Source organism: Rattus rattus, chromosome 3 (assembly GCF_011064425.1).
Source record: "Rattus rattus isolate New Zealand chromosome 3, Rrattus_CSIRO_v1, whole genome shotgun sequence".
NCBI lineage: Eukaryota > Metazoa > Chordata > Mammalia > Rodentia > Muridae > Rattus > Rattus rattus.
The window spans coordinates 126,089,334-126,107,022 of NC_046156.1; the positions used below are offsets into that span (position 1 = coordinate 126,089,334).

General features: G+C 44.8%; 1 protein-coding gene across 1 annotated transcript in view; it reads right to left on the reverse strand.

Moving 5' to 3' along the window:
* Positions 1–17,689, reverse strand: part of Tnik (TRAF2 and NCK interacting kinase) — a 392,340-nt gene that overhangs the window by 82,577 nt on the left and 292,074 nt on the right. Inside the window, 3 exon segments of the mRNA XM_032898578.1 lie at positions 5,551–5,755; positions 10,621–10,687; positions 15,240–15,415. Coding sequence (XP_032754469.1) covers positions 5,551–5,755; positions 10,621–10,687; positions 15,240–15,415 — 448 coding nt within the window.

The following is a 17,689-nucleotide window of genomic DNA, read 5'->3' on the forward strand; positions in this document are numbered from 1 at the left end:
AGGAGATGATTCCTTCATACTTTTGTCACCAGAGATGAACTGACTCACCTTGGCTGAGTTCCAGCAAGTTCTTGGCGCTTGCTTATAAATTATACTGTCTCACCAGTCAAAACTGGTCTGCTTACCACCATGAACCAGCCACAGCCCATGTCCCTTGTATAACAGATCCATGACTACGTTCAGCTTATAGTCAAAGTCCTTCTGAGAATTACCAACTGATTAGATCCTAGTCATATCTACACAGGCACACGTCAATAGCAAAGGGCACAGAAAGTATCCTTAGAAGCTCCTGGTGGAAACTGACACTTGAGGTCACCAAATATCAGAGCTGTAGCCCCAGCATGCCTGTGAAGGGCAGTAGGCTTTTATTCAGAACTGGGATATAATTCCCAAGGTGCTCACAAAAGCCCATGTGATCAAAAGAAGCTAAATCCTCAAGAAGAATTATAGACTTCCAAGTTTCCATGTGCCTATGTAGCCCAAATCCCTGCTCTGGCCACCAGATCACAAGTGTTTACCATAGGCCAGGAGGGCAGATTAGAATGGGGATGCAGAAAGGGAATCTCTAGGTGGCAATGATTGTTGTTATTCAATCTCAGTACTTACAGCCAGCCCTTTCCGTCACAATTCACTTTCCTCTCTTAAGCTCTAGCAGGTGATATTACATGTGACATGACATTGTCATCTATAGAGTTTATTCTTGACAGCACTGCAACAGAGTCATAGAAATATCACACAAAAACTGCTAATGTTTAAGTAAGTTGGTTGGGCTACATTCATAGCTGCATGTGACCCCACGTGCCTGTGAGTTGCAGGTTGGACTAGGGCAAGAGAAAGATGCAAAAGATAAAGCCAGTGTCATTGCCCACATGCACGTGCTCCTGATTCTTCTGAAGAGCTGAGTTCACAATGACCATCACCCAGAGCAGAGGGTTCATGTTCTTATGCACACAGATACCTTCCATTTAGGCCATAGACCTCAGCATGTCTCTCTCTGGGCATAGTGCCTCACTTGTACCCATGGGAGAAGCTCCTATAGATGCCACTGAAGAACACAGAAGAGGCCGCTCAGGTGATCCAACCTGGTGTGTAAGGAGAACCTAAGTCCAAGCTGAGCACCAGTTGGACACAGCTGCCATGGGCAAAATACCAGAGAGATATAGGCCAGGATAGGGTACACAAAACAGTGACGTAAGGCATAGCCTCTGTAGTGAAGTCCCGGATTGAAACATGATCTCCTCTTGAGCTATGTAACCACTTGTGGGTTGGCTGTCAAATGTTCTCTCTAGCCTTAGTGTTAGAATATGTGGTTTCCCATTGATGCCCTGCTTTGAAGACTGTAAAACCTTTAAGAGATGAAGCTGTAACCAGAGGAAGTGGATCACTGGTGGCACATTTGGAGGGTTTATACCCTGGCTTCCCATCCCATCTGCTTTGTTCTGTTACACTGAGAGGTGAGGAGGAGGAGGGCAGCTGCACACTCTCACCACTGTGCAGTCATCTGCAGACCTCCCTATGGTGGACCATATCCTTTAAAACTGTGAGTGCAAGACACCCCCTGCACCACTTCTACCTCAAGTGGCTTCTTGTCAGGCATGTGGTCACAGCAGAGTGACCAATGTTCATCTGTAGGATTTCATTGCAAAGCTTTAGCCTGCAGATCATTGTGATTATTAAGGTCACAGAGTTCATGTAATGTCCTGACGCCAGTCTCTGTCATATGGTCAGTGCTTGACAATCACTAGAAATGATCACTTAGCTGCTTGATGATAAATGTAGGAAATTTAGAGAGCTCGTACCAGGGAAGAAACCAAATAATAATAATAATAAAAAAAACAACAACTAAAAAACAGAACAAAAGCATACACCCTCTGGGAAGACTTCATACCGACAAAGCACCTGGGTCTAACAGTCAAGTGTTCATGTGAGAAACAAACAGAAAACAGTCTGGAGAGATGGCTCAGTGAGTCAAGTGCTTGCTCTGTAAGCAAGAGGACCTGAGTTCTGTCCCTGGAACCCACATGAAAAACTGAGTGTTGGGGGTAATGTCCTCCCTACCTTTCATACTTCATCAACTGTGGCAGTTGGAAGAGCTAGCACTGGGGTCATGAGAGCAGGTGAGCTGGCCCTGCCCCTCACTGGCTGCAGCACTCGGAAAATGGGCTGTGCACTTCTCTTGGGCAGCAAAGTAGAGCTGGCCCTGGCAGAGGAGGTAGAGGTGAGTAAGCCCCTTGGGTGAGAGTCTGGGAGAGCTGACCCAGCCCCTCCCGGGCAGGCTGCGGCATTTGGGAGGATGGAACCCCAGGCCTTGACTGGGTAGCACAGTGGAACTGGCTCTGGAGACGGCATGAGAACAGGAGAGCTGACCTGCCTCCTGCAGATGGTGGGAGCATTGCATAGCCTAGCTGGAACGGTGCTGGACAGCTCGCCCTGGTGGTGATAAGGGAGTGCTGAGTAGCTCAGCTACCACCCAGGCCCGGATCCAGAGCTCTGAGTAAATCCAGCCCCAAATCTATATCATCTGTGAGTGATAGGACGTGTGAAAGAGCCACTCTTGCTGAACCAAAGTTGGAGAATCTCCGTGACACAGGGTAACGCTAGGATAGCAGGGAGAAGACCCAGTGAGGATTCAGTACTAATGATGTCAAAGAAGCGAGAGATCTCAAACCAGACCAGTGACTCATTGCCATGAACACCTGCAAGTGAAGATGTGTGGGCAAAGGGATACACTGTGGGACACACTGTGACATACTATAGCTTCCACAGCGACATGTTTTTCTATGCTTTGGGGTCTTGTTGCTGTTGTGAGTGGTGTGTGTGTGTGTGTGTGTGTGTGTGTGTGTGTGTATGTACTTGTGTGTTTTATTTTGGAGCAGGGTGGTTACAAGAGCAAAGGACAGATTTGAGGGGACAGGGAGATGAGCAGGACTGGGTGATGTGTAACTCACAAAGAATCAATAAAAATTGTTTTAAAAATTGTGTGTCCTGGTGCATACTTGCAAAGCCAGCACTGGGTGGATGAAGATGGGCACATCCCTGGGGCTTTCTGGCCCACTAGTAGGCTCCTAGTCTACTTAGCAAGTTTCTGTCCAATGAAAGAACCCATCAGCAGGGGTAAAAAGTAGACTGCACCTGAAGATTGTCACTTGAGGTTCTCTTCTGACTACACACACACACACACACACACACACACACACACACACACACACACACAAGCACAGGTATTTATGAGCATTTGCACCTCCATCAGGACATCCATATGAACATTAACACAGATACACAAACACGAATTTATAAAATGTACAAGGCCACATGTGCTGTCTACATCGTGTGACTCTTGTGAATGTTAAATGCATATGGGCTTGGCAGTGTGGGTTTTCTAGGGCTGCATGGTCAGTGCCTTTAACTGAGGCCTATGATAATGAGCCAGTAACAAAATGGAGCCCAAGTAGTAGGGGCTGTGATGCCCTAGGAAGTGGGGACCTGGCAAATTCCACACCAAGAAAGCCAGGGCAGATGGTATTTAGGAAAGGGTGTAATCTACCCAGAAGGAGGAGGTCCTAAGTCCAAAGAGTCTTTGTGTTCCAGAAGCCTAACAGATTAAAGGAAACTGTGGCCCTTGGCTGGGGGCCAGGATAAGAGCCACGGGTGACCTGGGGTGAAGGCAGAGATAGCGCAGCACAGCTGCCGGAACCTGACTAGGACTGTCCATATTTGTCCCGGGGGTGGGAGGTGGGGTGGGGTGTAACTGGAGGTCATGTCTGCACCTTTCACTTCTATACTTCACATGTACACTTACCTACGCCCTGTTCATGGGCCTCCATCCACCACACTTAGAACAGAAGATAGCAGATAGACTTTACACTGCTCACGTGATGGGCGCCCCTGTACACCCGGTGTCCTAAACCCACACACATGCCTTATGTCCTTATTGCTGCTCACAGAGTCTCAAAGTCCACATCCGAGGATCAGAGTTCGAGGTTCTGGTTCACGATTACTGTTTCCGTGATCACTCACGTGCACACTGGGATCTGAGAAGCCAGCTTGCAACCTTGCTTGGAAGTCACCTCCCGATCTCACTCCACTGTCCTCTTGGCTTTCCACTTCTTTTCTTTTTAATTTTAAAAACTTGAGAAAGTTATGCTTAAATGAATAGCTTTCCCTGCAGTATTCTGTACACATATATTGTGTAGTTTGCTCATATTTCCTCCTCACTGTCCTTGTTAAGTGTCATATGGTCAGTGCTTCACGATCACTTGACATGGTCACTCAGTCACTGGATAAAGAAAGAAATCTCAGATATCTCATGGCATGACGAAGGAAGGAAAACTGGGACATAAGGACAGAATGTGCACTTTGAGGGAGAAAATGATACAGTGTTCCACATGTGAGCATAGAAGTCACTCTATAAGCAAACCATTGTAAATATAGAGGATTATTATTTGGAGGTCTGAAAATAATGTACTTAATGGGGCTACTAGGATTTGCTGAAAAGTGACCCAAGGCCCTCACAGATTTGAATGAGAAGATCTACACCAAGGTGGGCTGTTAAAAGGGACGGGGAAGGACTCTGGGGGAGGTCTAGCAGGAGGCATTGTTTGGGAGGTAAATAACTAGTGATCTAAATCTATAGCCTCCAACATCTCACTCTCTAGTGGGTCATCTTAAAATGCAAAGTCAGGGACCTTATGATTGAGGAGCAGGCTGGAGACCCCCACAGTATTACCACCCTGTTCCTGTACAGTTAGTCAGGCCATTTCATTTGCCTCCCAATTTCCCCAATAGGAGGCTCTCCTTTATCTTCAGAAGGAATGCTTGGAAATGTAGATGAAGTTACCGGAAGGAGACTTAAACAAAGGGTAAGAACCTTCCTTGTATGGGGCAGGATATTCAAGAACTACCATCAATGGTTCAATGGTTTCCCATCCAGAGGAGAGTAGCAGCCACTGCAGGGTGCAGGTCTTGCCTGCAGCTCCAGGGTGTGTCCTGGGCAAGAAGGATGCAGGAAGAGCGTGGCTACTGGTGTCAGAAGAGAATCAAGATACAGGGCCTGGTTAATTACTTAGCACTGGGTTACCTGCCAGTTCGCCGTGGTTTGCTTGTTCACTGTAGTTCAGTTAATGCTTGTCTTCAATTGGTCAATCCTTGGCTCAGTAATTTGCATGTTAATTTACTCATTCCACAGATACCAAGCTATAGATTACATGCTATCTTAGGCACTACAGAAGACCAGAGGAGTAAAGAAGCCTGTGTCCTCACAGACAGGATCCTTCCCAACGGGGAGCTGGAACCATGTACAGAATGCTTGAAGCTGGTTGGAGCCATACGCATAGAGACATGTGGCAGAACATGCTAGAAGGGGAGGGATGTCATCTTAATAAGATGGCCTAGGAAAGCCTCACTAAGAGGTAGATGAGTGAAAGGACAGACACCTTGGTCCCATTCCGAGTGTGAGCAAAGGTTTTTGTAAAAAGACTTTTTTCAAAGAGCACGGGTACCAAGCAGGCAGTTCTCAAGCCTGAGGTGTCTGTGGTGGCCCTTGGTACTCACCTCCTCCAACCTCCGCCTCTGCTCCTTCTGCTCCTCGATGCGCTTCTGGCGCTCAGCCAGTAGCTGCCTCTTATGTTCTTCATTCTCCCTCTGCTGCTGCTCCAGCTGTTGGCGCCGCAGGGCCTCTGAGCGCTCCTTGTTGGCCAGCTGCAGTCTCAGGAAGTCCCGTCGCAGTGTTGACTCTCCTGGTAGGTTCAGAATGGAGCTGTGGACGGAAAAGAAGATGAGGGCACCACCTATGACAGGGCCATTGCTACTGTGGGTCCTAGACAGATGAGAGAGAACAGTGCTCTTCTTGCCTCTCAACCATTGCATACAGGTTGTCTCCATCCCTAATGGACTGTCACACCCTTCATAGGCCTGTTCACATGACTCTGTCCCCAGTGCACAGCAAAGATTTGCTTCTTAAGACTTAAATAAGTGTGCAAGCCCCAAGCCCTAGGCAAGTTTATCTCCACATATAAGAGTAACTAACTACCAGGGGCCGGGGAGATGGCTCAGTGGTTGAAGCACTTGCTAAATATGCATGAACCTGGGTTCAGGTCCATAGAAGACAATGTCCCCCAAAGTCGGGTCCAATAGCAAATGTGTCTGCAATATTGCACTCCTTTGTGAAGACGGAGGCAGAGACAGACAGGGTCTGCAACTTAGTATGCACAGCCTTCAACAATGAAAGAAAGTTTCTAACAAAGTGGAAGGAAAGGACCAACACCAGAAGTTGTTCTCTGACCTCTAGACATGTACAACCTATGCACATATACATACACACACATGCAGTGAACATACAACACAAACACACAGGTATGCACGCACAGCAGCAAAGGGGTCTTACTCTGTTCCTGAGAGCAGATGTTCTCACATGCACCTCCTTGGCAGTTTACTCTGAGGCCCAGTAGGCAGAGGTTATGACGCTCAGAGAAGATGCAGTGGACCAGAAGGGACAAGGATAAAGACAAGGTTGACAAAAGTCAAGCTCTTAGGCCAAGTCTGTGTAGTTCATGGTGCCCAGGGTTTGTCTCCATATAGAGACCACTGTAGAAGGGCATGGGTCTAGGCACAAACCACACACTTGGGACTGCACCTTAGGTAACTGATTCCTAGGATATGTCTAACATAGTGTTTTTAAGTGTGTGTGTGTGTGTGTGTGTGTGTGTGTGTGTGTGTGTGTGTGTGTGTTTGAAGGACATAAACTGTCTGGTACCACTGGTGCTCCCTGGTTGCCAACTCAAAGGTTACCAGTTGAAAATTACGATCTCTGGTTCTCCATGGCTGGCTGGCTGGCTGGCTATCTATCTATCTATCTATCTATCTATCTATCTATCTATCTATCTATCTATCTATCTATCTATCTATTTGGGAGATCAAGTTGGCTCTTATGTTTTATTGATTTTTGCTTTTGATTTTTTTTTTTAAACATAGCCCCTTTAAATTTTTGTGACAGCTTCTGCCAAAATAAACTCACTGAACACGTAACTCCTCATTTCTGCTATGGAGCAGGTACTGGTACTTTAGGGTGACAGTGCCAGAGAGAGCGCAGGTAGAAAATAGAAATGGGGTTCGGAGCTGTGGGGGTCTCCCCGCTCTCATGGACCATTGGCTGATATAATCCACGAGGGCATTGGAAGCAGAGACAGGGAGCAAAGGGCTTGGAAGCCCTGTGAGTATGTACAGTGAATGACCACACTGGGACCTGCTAGCAGGAGGCAGATCAACTTTACTTAGGGTGATGAAAGCTTGTAAATTTTTAGGGGACTGAGGATAGGAACATCCAGGATGGACAAAGGTCATTGACTAGGAGCTTAGGATACCTGAAATGCCTCATTAGCATGGGGTAGTGTCTCAGGAATCTCAGATGCTGGTTAAACACATTTTTATTGGGAGAAAGGAAATTGATCCTGTAATCTAAATGAGGATCTGTGACATTCCTCAGGTAGAGGCATGTGGGATGGGAGAGTAAAGGAAGCTTACAATGCTTCACAGTGGAGACGTCACACAGCAAGCAGTGAGTGATCCTCAAACAACTATTTGGTGACAGAATTAATGAGGCCCATGGACAGATTTGATGTGCGAGGGATGACTTACAGTTTCATTTGGGCTGCTGGGTGACAGCGACGTCAGGAAATGGTATGAGGGCTGTAGGATGGGGGCAGGGTGTTAGCAGTTGACAAGAGTATCATTCTGCTTGGAGAGTTCTCAGAAGATGAGAGGCCACCATAGTCACAGGCCTTTGCTGAGGGCATTTTATGGGAGTTTGAGGGTCTATTGTGAACCCCATCTACAACTAGTTATCTGAGTGTAAAACTCTAAAACAACTTCTAAATGGTGATGCTGGTACACTCATGTCACATGAACACAAGGATACACCATTAATCTTAACCAGGAGACCTTGGTTATATTAATGATTCAATTACTGACACTGTATATAACCATGCTGTCTCATGTCTAAAGTGAGGAAACCACGGTCTTTTCCTAACTTTTAGGATTCCATGAAGACTAATTAGACATGTTTTAAAAAAATGGTACTCGGTGAGTAATCTTCCCCATGACATAATGACATGTTCTAATTACAGAGGTGGCTCACCAAATGACTCCTGACACACAGAAAGCCCTGGAAAGACAGGGTTTCTCAGTTCTTCAAAGGACAATCAGAGAGAAGACAGCTAACAGCCTGGAAGCAGGGAACAGGGTCCTTTCCTCCAGAGGAACAGTCACTTCGCACAGCACTGATTGACAACCATTGTCTTTATGTAGCTAATATGGGGGCAGCTAACATATTTTGATGCAAGGAAAGAATTCTCCTGCAGTCTTTACCCTTGAGAAATCTCCTGTCAGAGAAGAGAGAAAACGTAATGGCCCTGTGGGCTCAGTCTCAACCTCTTAGGGTGCTTAGTAAGAGAGGAGTTTGTCAGGTTTGAGTTGGCTTAACAGCAATTCTCAACCTTCCTAATGCTGGGACCCGTTCATACAGTTCCTCATGCTGTGGTGACCCCACACAAATAAAATTATTTTGTTACTACTTCCTAACTGTAATTTTGCTACTGTTATGAATCATAATGTAAATATCTGATACCTGATATGTAGGCCTGATATATGATCCTTAAAGGAGTAGAGAGTCACAGGTTGAGATCCTCTGGCTTAAACAGAGAACAGAGGCTGGAGAAATGGCTTAGTCAGTAAAGCATTTGCCTTGCAAGTGTGAGGTTGCCAATGTGGTTTCCAGAATTCAAGTAAAAAGAGCTGGGTGTGGTAGCAAATGCTTATCATCCTGTGCTGGAAGGTAGAGACAGAAGGATCCTCAGAGTTCACTGGCCAGCTGGCCTAGCCCAATCAGGCAGTGAGAAAGTTTGTTTCAAAACACAGAATCGCACTCCTCCAGACTCTAGTAGACTTGTTTCATATGGCTTTGTTTTGGCGTTTTTTGACTCATGGGTCTTGTGCGTGTGTACTGTGGTTTCTGATCTTGTACTTTTATGTTTTTTGTGCATGTGTATTTTTCTTGTGCTCTTTTCTTTTGGTTCTGGCTTGTTTGTTGTTGCGAGAGGGGTGGGCATGAAGTTGGGGGGATGGGAAGGATCTGGAAGGAGTTGGGGTAGAGGAAACTGATCAGAATATAATGTATAAATATTTGTTTTCAATAAAAATACATCTGAATAATTTCATATGATAAAAATAAGATAGCCCTTGATGGATGATAACTGGGGTTGTCTGGACCATAACTTCTATGCTGGCTAGATATTGTCAACTTGACACAAATTAGGGTCACCTGGGAAGAGAGAGCCTCAGCTGAAGGATTCTCACTAGTAGATTGACCAGTAGGTGTATCTATATGTAGGGGGATTGACACCTATAATGGGCAGGTGGCCCTGGGTTGTGTAAGAAAGCAGACTGAGCAAGTCAGGAACCATCATTTCTCCATGGTCTCTGCTTCAGGTCCTGCCTCCAGGTTTCTGCTCTGACTTCCCTCTATGATAGACTACAAGCTACAAGGGAGAATAAACTCTTTCTTCCCCACATTGCTTTTGGTTAGTGTTTTATCATAGCAACAATACAGCAAACTAGGACAGTTTGCACATGTGCTACACACACACACACACACACACACACACACACACACACACACACACATAACGGAAGAAAAGGAAAAGGAAGGAAGGAAGGAAGGAAGGAAGGAAGGAAGGAAGGAAGGAAAGGAGGAAGGGAGGGAGGGGGAGGGGAATATGGCGTTTAGCTTATTTCTGCAGCATGGTCCCTCCAGAGAACAGGACACTCCGTGCCAGTGATACAAATGGTCTTCACATTGCAATATGAGGGTTGATACCTTGGGTGGGCAGAGGGCATGGACCCATAATACTCAGAGACTTTTCTGCATGTCCATTTTCTCCACAGTGGGATGAACAGAGCTGCTGTCCACAGAGAAATCCCAGCACCACAAGCACCACCCTCAGCTAACCACAAACACGGGTGGGAAGAAAGCTGGCCTCAAACCAAGTGCGTCTCTGAATGTGGAGATGACGGTGATTAAGGAGCACTGGGTTCCAGAGAGACAAGAGGATGGCACGAACGCTTCTATCACGGCTCATATCCAGAGGATAATTTGATTTCTAGAATTACCTCCTCTGGGATTGGTCCGTGTGAAATATCAAGGCACATGGCAGGGAAGGTCACCATCTGAAAGGGCTTCTCAGAGGGAGTATATAACAAGATGAATGACCCCAAGCTGAAAATGTCACTTAGCTGTCTCTGAAGTGGCCATTTTAAATATTTTCAGGGCTGCATTAGCCAGATAACTGCCCCCCTCACACACACTCTAGATCTATGCGTGAGAGGAAACAGGGTCATGCATACAGGCATACATCTTGGGGGACAAGATAAAGAATATGCTGATTTCAACATTTTTAAAAAGAGTCTGACTAAGGAAAATTCCGCACATTAATGAATGTGTGTGTGGGCAATACATTAGACCCTGATACATTCCTAAAAACAGAGTGATAAATCAAAAGTACAGAGTGCATTCTGAGCAAGCCCATTCCAGAATGTAGAAACTGGAAGGTCTAGCCTTCTTCCTCATACCTGGGTTCCCCAGAGTCGTTCTCTTCCTCTTCTTCCTCACTTCCACTGTATTCATACTCAGTCTCATCTGGAGAGAGACCACAGAATGTCAGTGTAAAACAGTGTTTCTCAACCTGTGGGTCATGACCCTTTTGTGGAGGTGAATAACCCTTTCACAGGGCTTACCTAAGACAATTATAAGACACAGATATTTACATTACAATTGATAACAGTAGCAAAATTACAGTTAATGAAGCAGCAATGAGATAATTTTATGATTAGGGGTCAGCACAATACAAGGAACTGTATTAAAGGGTTACAGCATTAGGACCACTGGCGTAGAAGCCACATGAGGAACTGTTTTAATGCGTCAAAGCATCGGGAAGGTTGAAGACCACTGGTGTAGATGATGGTGTTGCTGTCCAGGGAGGACCTACCCCTTTAATAACTTCCATGAGCCACAGAACCAAACCGTGGTCAATGGACCACATGTGTGGCAGCAATCCCATAAAACAATAGAGCTGAAATTCTCACTGCCTACTGACACTGATGCTGTGCTGACACCATGGAGCCATGCTTGACTCACCTGTCTCTGACAGAGCAGGTGTGAGCCAGCACATGATAGAACATTACATAGAAGCAAGCATAATATGGCTACTTTATAATAACACATGATCTCTGTGTACTAGCCTATACCAAAAGCTTAGAACATGTAATATGCAGGCAGCCCTAAGTTTAATATATATGTATGTATGTATATACATGTATTATATATATATATATATGCTATTATACATATATATATGTAATGATTGACTCATAAGGAACATTCATTTAATTCAGTAAAATAGTAAACAAGGTAATGTATATTAAGATTGAATCTTTGCCTTAGTCATGATCAAAGTACAATGAACAAGACACATGTATGAGTACATGATTGTCACTTTTCCATGGCTATAGAAAAAAGAAAATGAATGTTTGAGAGGCATCACACATGTAAGCTACTAGTGGTAGATATTTCAGATTTATTATCTCACTTATGATAGCAATCCTCTAAAATAAGGGAGGTAGATTGCAGACGAGTAATGCCTTCACAGCAATAAAAAGTCAATCTGGGATGTGTATTTAGAATTCAATATCGGAGAGTTTCATTGGAAAACCAGTGTCTCCTCAATATGCCATCTCCTGAAAAGAGGCACATAGAAGGCAATGGGAAGTGAGAGTAGGGGCAGCTACCATCCCCCCACACTCCCTTGCTCAGAATGGGGAGGTAGCAGCAGTGGTGGGACACTGGGGAGGTGATGTGCTGGGTCTTGGAAGGCCAGTGCTGGCAGCAGCTAGAAGAGACAGGAGATGACATTGCAAACAATATGCCCCCATGTGAGGCTCAAGAAACACAAGTCCTGAGAAGCTCGGTATCTAGGTGGTGGGGAAGCAGATGGTGAGACCGAGATGTCAAAGTACAGTGACTCTCGGATCCTTAAATGTGCTGTGCTGAGGACTTTTCTGTAGGCGATGAGAAGTCCTTAGAGAAGCTTTGAAGTAAAAAAAAAAAAAAAAGATGCCACAAGACTGTCCTTAATCCTTAGAGCTACGAGTTATTAATTACTCCCCACGGACATTCATGTAGCCCTTCAACAAGACTGAAATAGCAATTTTGCTATTTACCACTGGGAGGCAGTATTCACACTGGAAAAACCACCAGATTGTCTAACTACCTATATTTCAGTATTAGAGGGTAAAGGAAAGCCAAAGGGTGATGCATCTTGTAGACTCACAAGGGAGCCTCATTTTAGATGAGCATGAACTTCTCAGGCTACCTATTTACAATGTTTTCAGCAAATGTAAAGAATCTGCCATAAAGTATCTCTAACTCATACCAAACAAGGCGTTCTCAAAATGCCATGTCGAAGTTTTACCTGATAAGGGCCATTGCTGTGAATAAGAGAAACGCAGAAAGATTCTAATTGCTTCAATTTCTAAAGAAGAACTTTAATGTGTCAGTCTCCTTGATGTTACTATTTTACCAGAACCAAGCTTGACTACAGGATTAAGTTAGTAGATGTCTGTATATCTTAAGGAAAAATATCAGGTCAAAAATCCTAAGATATTAAAAAAGTAAAACTCTTCAATTCTATCAAAAGCTGTTCCTGCAAAGATTTAATGAAAAGGGGGATTTTGGGGGGGATGGTTGGAGGCTGGAGAGGTGGCTCCATGGTTAACAGCACCTTCTAGAGAACCAGGATTGACTACCAAGCCCACATGGTACCTCACAGTCATCTATAACACTTGTTCCAGGGGATCCGATGCCTTATTGCAGCCTCTGTGATTACCATACACACAAGTGGTGTACATGCATACATGAAGGCAGAATATTCTTTTTTAAAAAAGTTAAGAGCACACGCTGCACTTGCAGAAGACCTGGATTTGGTTCCCAGCACCCACATAGGACCACTCATAACCACTGGCAACTCCAGTTCCAGGGGATCTGGTGCCCTCTCCTGGTCTCCAAGCACAGCACATGCAGAAGGTGTTCAGAAACTCACACAGAGATAGACATATTCATACACATAACAAAATAAATCAATAGATATTTTAAAAACACGAGAGATCAAATTAAGTCATTTATCTAGCTTGAAAAAAAAAATGGAAAGAGAGATTGCCTAATCAAATACTCTTCTTTGGAAACAGACAGAAATAAGATCAGGACTGTGAGTATGGTAGATTTAAGCCAAAACAGCAATCCTGCTTCCTTTCATTTAGACATAGCATTTGCATGCACTTATTAACAAGAACCCTGCTCTTCCATACTATGGGGGAAAATATTAGCTTTAGTGTCATCATGGCGTGACAATTTCCATGTGACATTTCGGTATTTGTAGCTCCCGAATTTGCAAACAATGTAAAACACAAATTTTCCCAGTTTTTATTCATGGGTCACGAGCCCTCAGAAAGTCCCCCTGAATGGTTCTAAAAAGTGATGGGTCAATAAAGAATGGGCTAAGAGTGGGTATCAATGTTTAAATATGTACCAGATACAGCATTAAGCATTTTACATGTATTATCTTTAGTATTTGCCATGATGCCAGGCAGGAAGCTATATTGTTGGGGTTCCTAGACCCAATTTAGGGATGAGAAAACTGAGGTAGGTTTCACATAATTTGTAAGGAGCACAGTTAGAATGTGAACCCTGAATCTGAACCTTAAAGCAATCAAAACATTTAACCCATTCAGTATATCTATAGTAAAATAAAATTCCCTTTTAAAGACGTGGGTATTTAATGGTTGTATATTTGACATACTGCTCTCAAATACTGTTTTGAATATTTCACTCCATGGCATGATCCAAGACAACAACAAAGAAAAGTTGAAAATCAGATTTCCCAGCTCTTTGGGACCTCATGAATATCTTATCCCTATCCGCTAACTCCTGGAGATGGAGGCCTCATGACCTCCCATTTCTGACTCCCCACTAACTGGACTCTTTGGGAGTCCTTGAAACTCGCTAGTAAAGAAGGGGCCCTTTGCTTAAAGGGTCACTGAAGATTCTTCCTCCTTCCTTGGTCTTCTGAAGATGTTACCTGTCGATCCGGTTTACTTACCACCAGCCTCCAAGACTCAGCTCACACGACTCGTTGCTGCTTTATTACAAAACCAAAGAAAGACAACACACTTCCCCCTGTGCTGTCTGCTACCATCCCCTGCCTGGGGAGGTGAGGAGGTTGGAGGAGAGGGAAGCAGAGAAAAACACACAGCCGCTCTAGTCTCTGGCTCCCCCTCACCACACTCTCAATGGCTATCCTTCTATCCTGAATCTGCTTCTCCCTCTTACTGCCCCCTGCTGCCCACCCTGTAAGTTCTTCTCCCTCCTAATCTTCCTTTTCATGCCCCAGCTTTCCCTTCCTCCCACCTTATGCTCAGCTGGCCATGAGCCCTGCACAGACATCAAGCTTTCCCTTAACTTCAGGGACAAGTCGGATTATAAGCCTCCATTCCAACAGCTTGGGCACCGTCCCAATGTGTCACATCTGTGCTCCTGTGCTCTCCATGACACAGTGGAGACTGTACAGGAGAGGAACGTGTGCATCTATAAAATGAGGAAGTGCATTTGGGGACCTTCAGCTCAAACTCTGATGCCATGTTGCTAGCTTGGCAACCCAGTGGTCTTTTTATTTTATCACAGTCGCTATAAGAAATTCTTTTCTGACTTCTAAAGGACAGAAACAACTCTTGGAGCACAGAAACATAAATGCTGAAGACTGTCAATGCAGGGAAATGCCAACCAGATGATGTCTTTAGGTTGTCTGACATGTGTAGATGTCACTCTTTGGAACATGAATATTCATTTCAATTGAGAGAAGTCACTTGTCATTTAAAGTGCTTATAGTATCGCCCATCACGGCTTTGTTTGGTGCCTAGAAGGAGATATATGGCTCATAGGTCGAATTTTTCCAAGGGGATTTGCCTTTGGTGTTAATTTCTTTCCACTAATACCCAAGGCTCTGACCTAGCAGGCAGATTTCACAGGAAAGAATAATGCAGCCTCTGAGAAATCTCCAGTCCCCTCCAAATACATCAAGAGCCCACAGTGAAATAAATGCCTTTTGTTTCTTTCTCTGAAATACAAACGTGCAACTAACCTTTTTCTCCTCGCTTCTTCTTTGTTCGATCAATGTGGTCCTTCAGCTGGATGCGGACCTGCCTCTCATTAGGCTGGTCTCGTATGAATGGGTGCTTCATCAACTGTTCTGTGGCTGGCCGCTGGCCGTGATTCTTTACCAAGCAGCTCTCGATAAATGACTGGAATTTTTTTGACCTGCCAGACAAAAGAGATGAATTCACAGATAGAATGCTAACGTAAAAGACAAGCAAGTACGACTTTTGAAATGTGACCTGAGAGAGAGAGAGAGAGAGAGAGAGAGAGAGAGAGAGAGAGAGAGAGAGAGAGAGAGAGTGAGACCCATCTGATGAGCATAGGGTATCAACCAATCACAGATCCTCTCGGTACCAGTACAATGAAGTTCGAAGGTGTCATCACCATCCACATGGACACATGGTAACATAGGGTAGTTATACACATGGGAACATTTTCATGAAGGAGCACAACCTCACAGAAAAGAAACCAAGAGGGAAATGACCTGTGAAGGGAAGAAGCAAGACAAGGACCGTGCACTGGGGGAACTGGGGGCTTACAGACTCAGGAGAACAAAATCCACAGTGTGAAAAGGGTGATTCAGATGGGTACCGAGTCAGCATAATCAGGGAGTGGGAGTACTACATGCCATATGCCGGGGACACTCAAGTGAGCAGCCTACATGGGGCAGAAAACACCAGCCAGAGTGTGGAGGGCCGAGGAAGGGGGGAGGGGGGGTTACTTCGTAGGAATGAGCAAGATTCCCATATGATAAGGAGAACACGGATTGGACAGATGGAAACAATTCTGATTGTTTTGGGGTTTTTTTGTTTTTCGAGACAGAGTTTCTCTGTGTAATAACCCTGGCTGTCCTGGAACTTTCTTTGTAGACCAGGCTGGCCTTGAACTCAGAGATCCACCTGCCTCTACCTCCTAAATTCTGGGATTAAAAGTGTGCACCACCACACCTGCCTGGGCCAAAGTTTTAAACAGCAACTTTTCAGAATTTTTCTGAATTCTGTTTGCTAGTCGATGGAAGAAAGATGTTTGGGTCTTTTGGTCACCAACGTAAGGACATGGAAACCTAATGATGGCATTCTAGTTCCTACACTTAACTAATTCCCCACTTCCCCAAAGACACAATTTCCTTCTAGATAAACTTTATGCTAAAGAGGCCTGGAATCGGGGCAGCCCTGGAGGCAGATGCCACAGCAGCCAGGGCTGGCAAGGCCACAATGGAGCAGCAGTTGCTGTGGACTTTGGCCTGGATTTATGGATAGAGCGTGTGTGTTCTTGCTGAAGGTTCCAAGGAGTTATCCAGAGTCAGAAGTAATTAACTTCCCATCTCCCCAGCATGCCTTTCCAAGGCTGTCCACACACAGCTCAGTGATTGCCCCCAGGATCTCAGAGGAACCCCAGACAACTGAGCTTTGCGCCTACTCAGAAGGGAGCCACGCTTTGCACTCTGTTGCCCTCTTGTGGCTGCACCATGGATTATCCCACTACCCCAAAAGAAGGTTTTCTCAAATTCCCTAACAGGAGCGTTTCCCAGAAATGTGTGTATTTCAGGCTTGAGAAGTATCTTCATCACATAGAATACCATGGGCACCATGTCTCCAGCATCCAAGTTCAAGACAGGGGTAGAGAGAAGGCTCAGCAGGTAAGATCACTAAGGTACAAATCTGACAACCTGGGTTCAATCCCAGACCCAAGTCAGAAGCCTGTGGGACAGTGAGCATCTCCTATCCTAGTCCCCTAGAGTGAGACTTCTAGGAAGTCTCCTGGAAGCTCAGGCCTCAGCTATCTTGGAGGAGACAGCAAGGCAGAAGCATCAAGAGAGATCCTGGATCAACAAGATGGAAGGAGAGAACCAACTCCCGATAGTCGTCCCTTGACCTCTATGTATGCAATGTAACATGTGCTTGCCTATACACACACACACACGCACACACACACACACACACACACACACACACACACACAGAATAAATATTTAGTATATTATATATAAAATAATGTGTGTGAGAGATACACACACAGATAGATAGAATAAATATTTAACATAGTATATATAAAATGTGTGTGAGAGATAGATAGACACAGAGAGAGAGAGAGAGAGAGAGAACCAACTTCTGAAAGTTGTCCCATGACCTCTATGTATGTACTGTAACTTGTGTTTGCCTGCACACACACACACACAGAGAGACAGAGAGAGAGAGAGAGACAGAGAGAGGCAGAGAGAGAGAGAGAGGCAGAATAAATAAATATTTAATATATAAGTATATGTAAAATAATGTAAGAGAGAGAGACAGACAGACAAAGAGAATACATATAGGCTATTCTCTGCTTCTGCCCACACCATAGCAATTTCTTACCTTATTTCATGCTTTTCAAGTAACAAAATTTCTTCCTGAATTTCTAAACTATATAGGAGCTTCTAAAGTAGCTTCCAAAGAT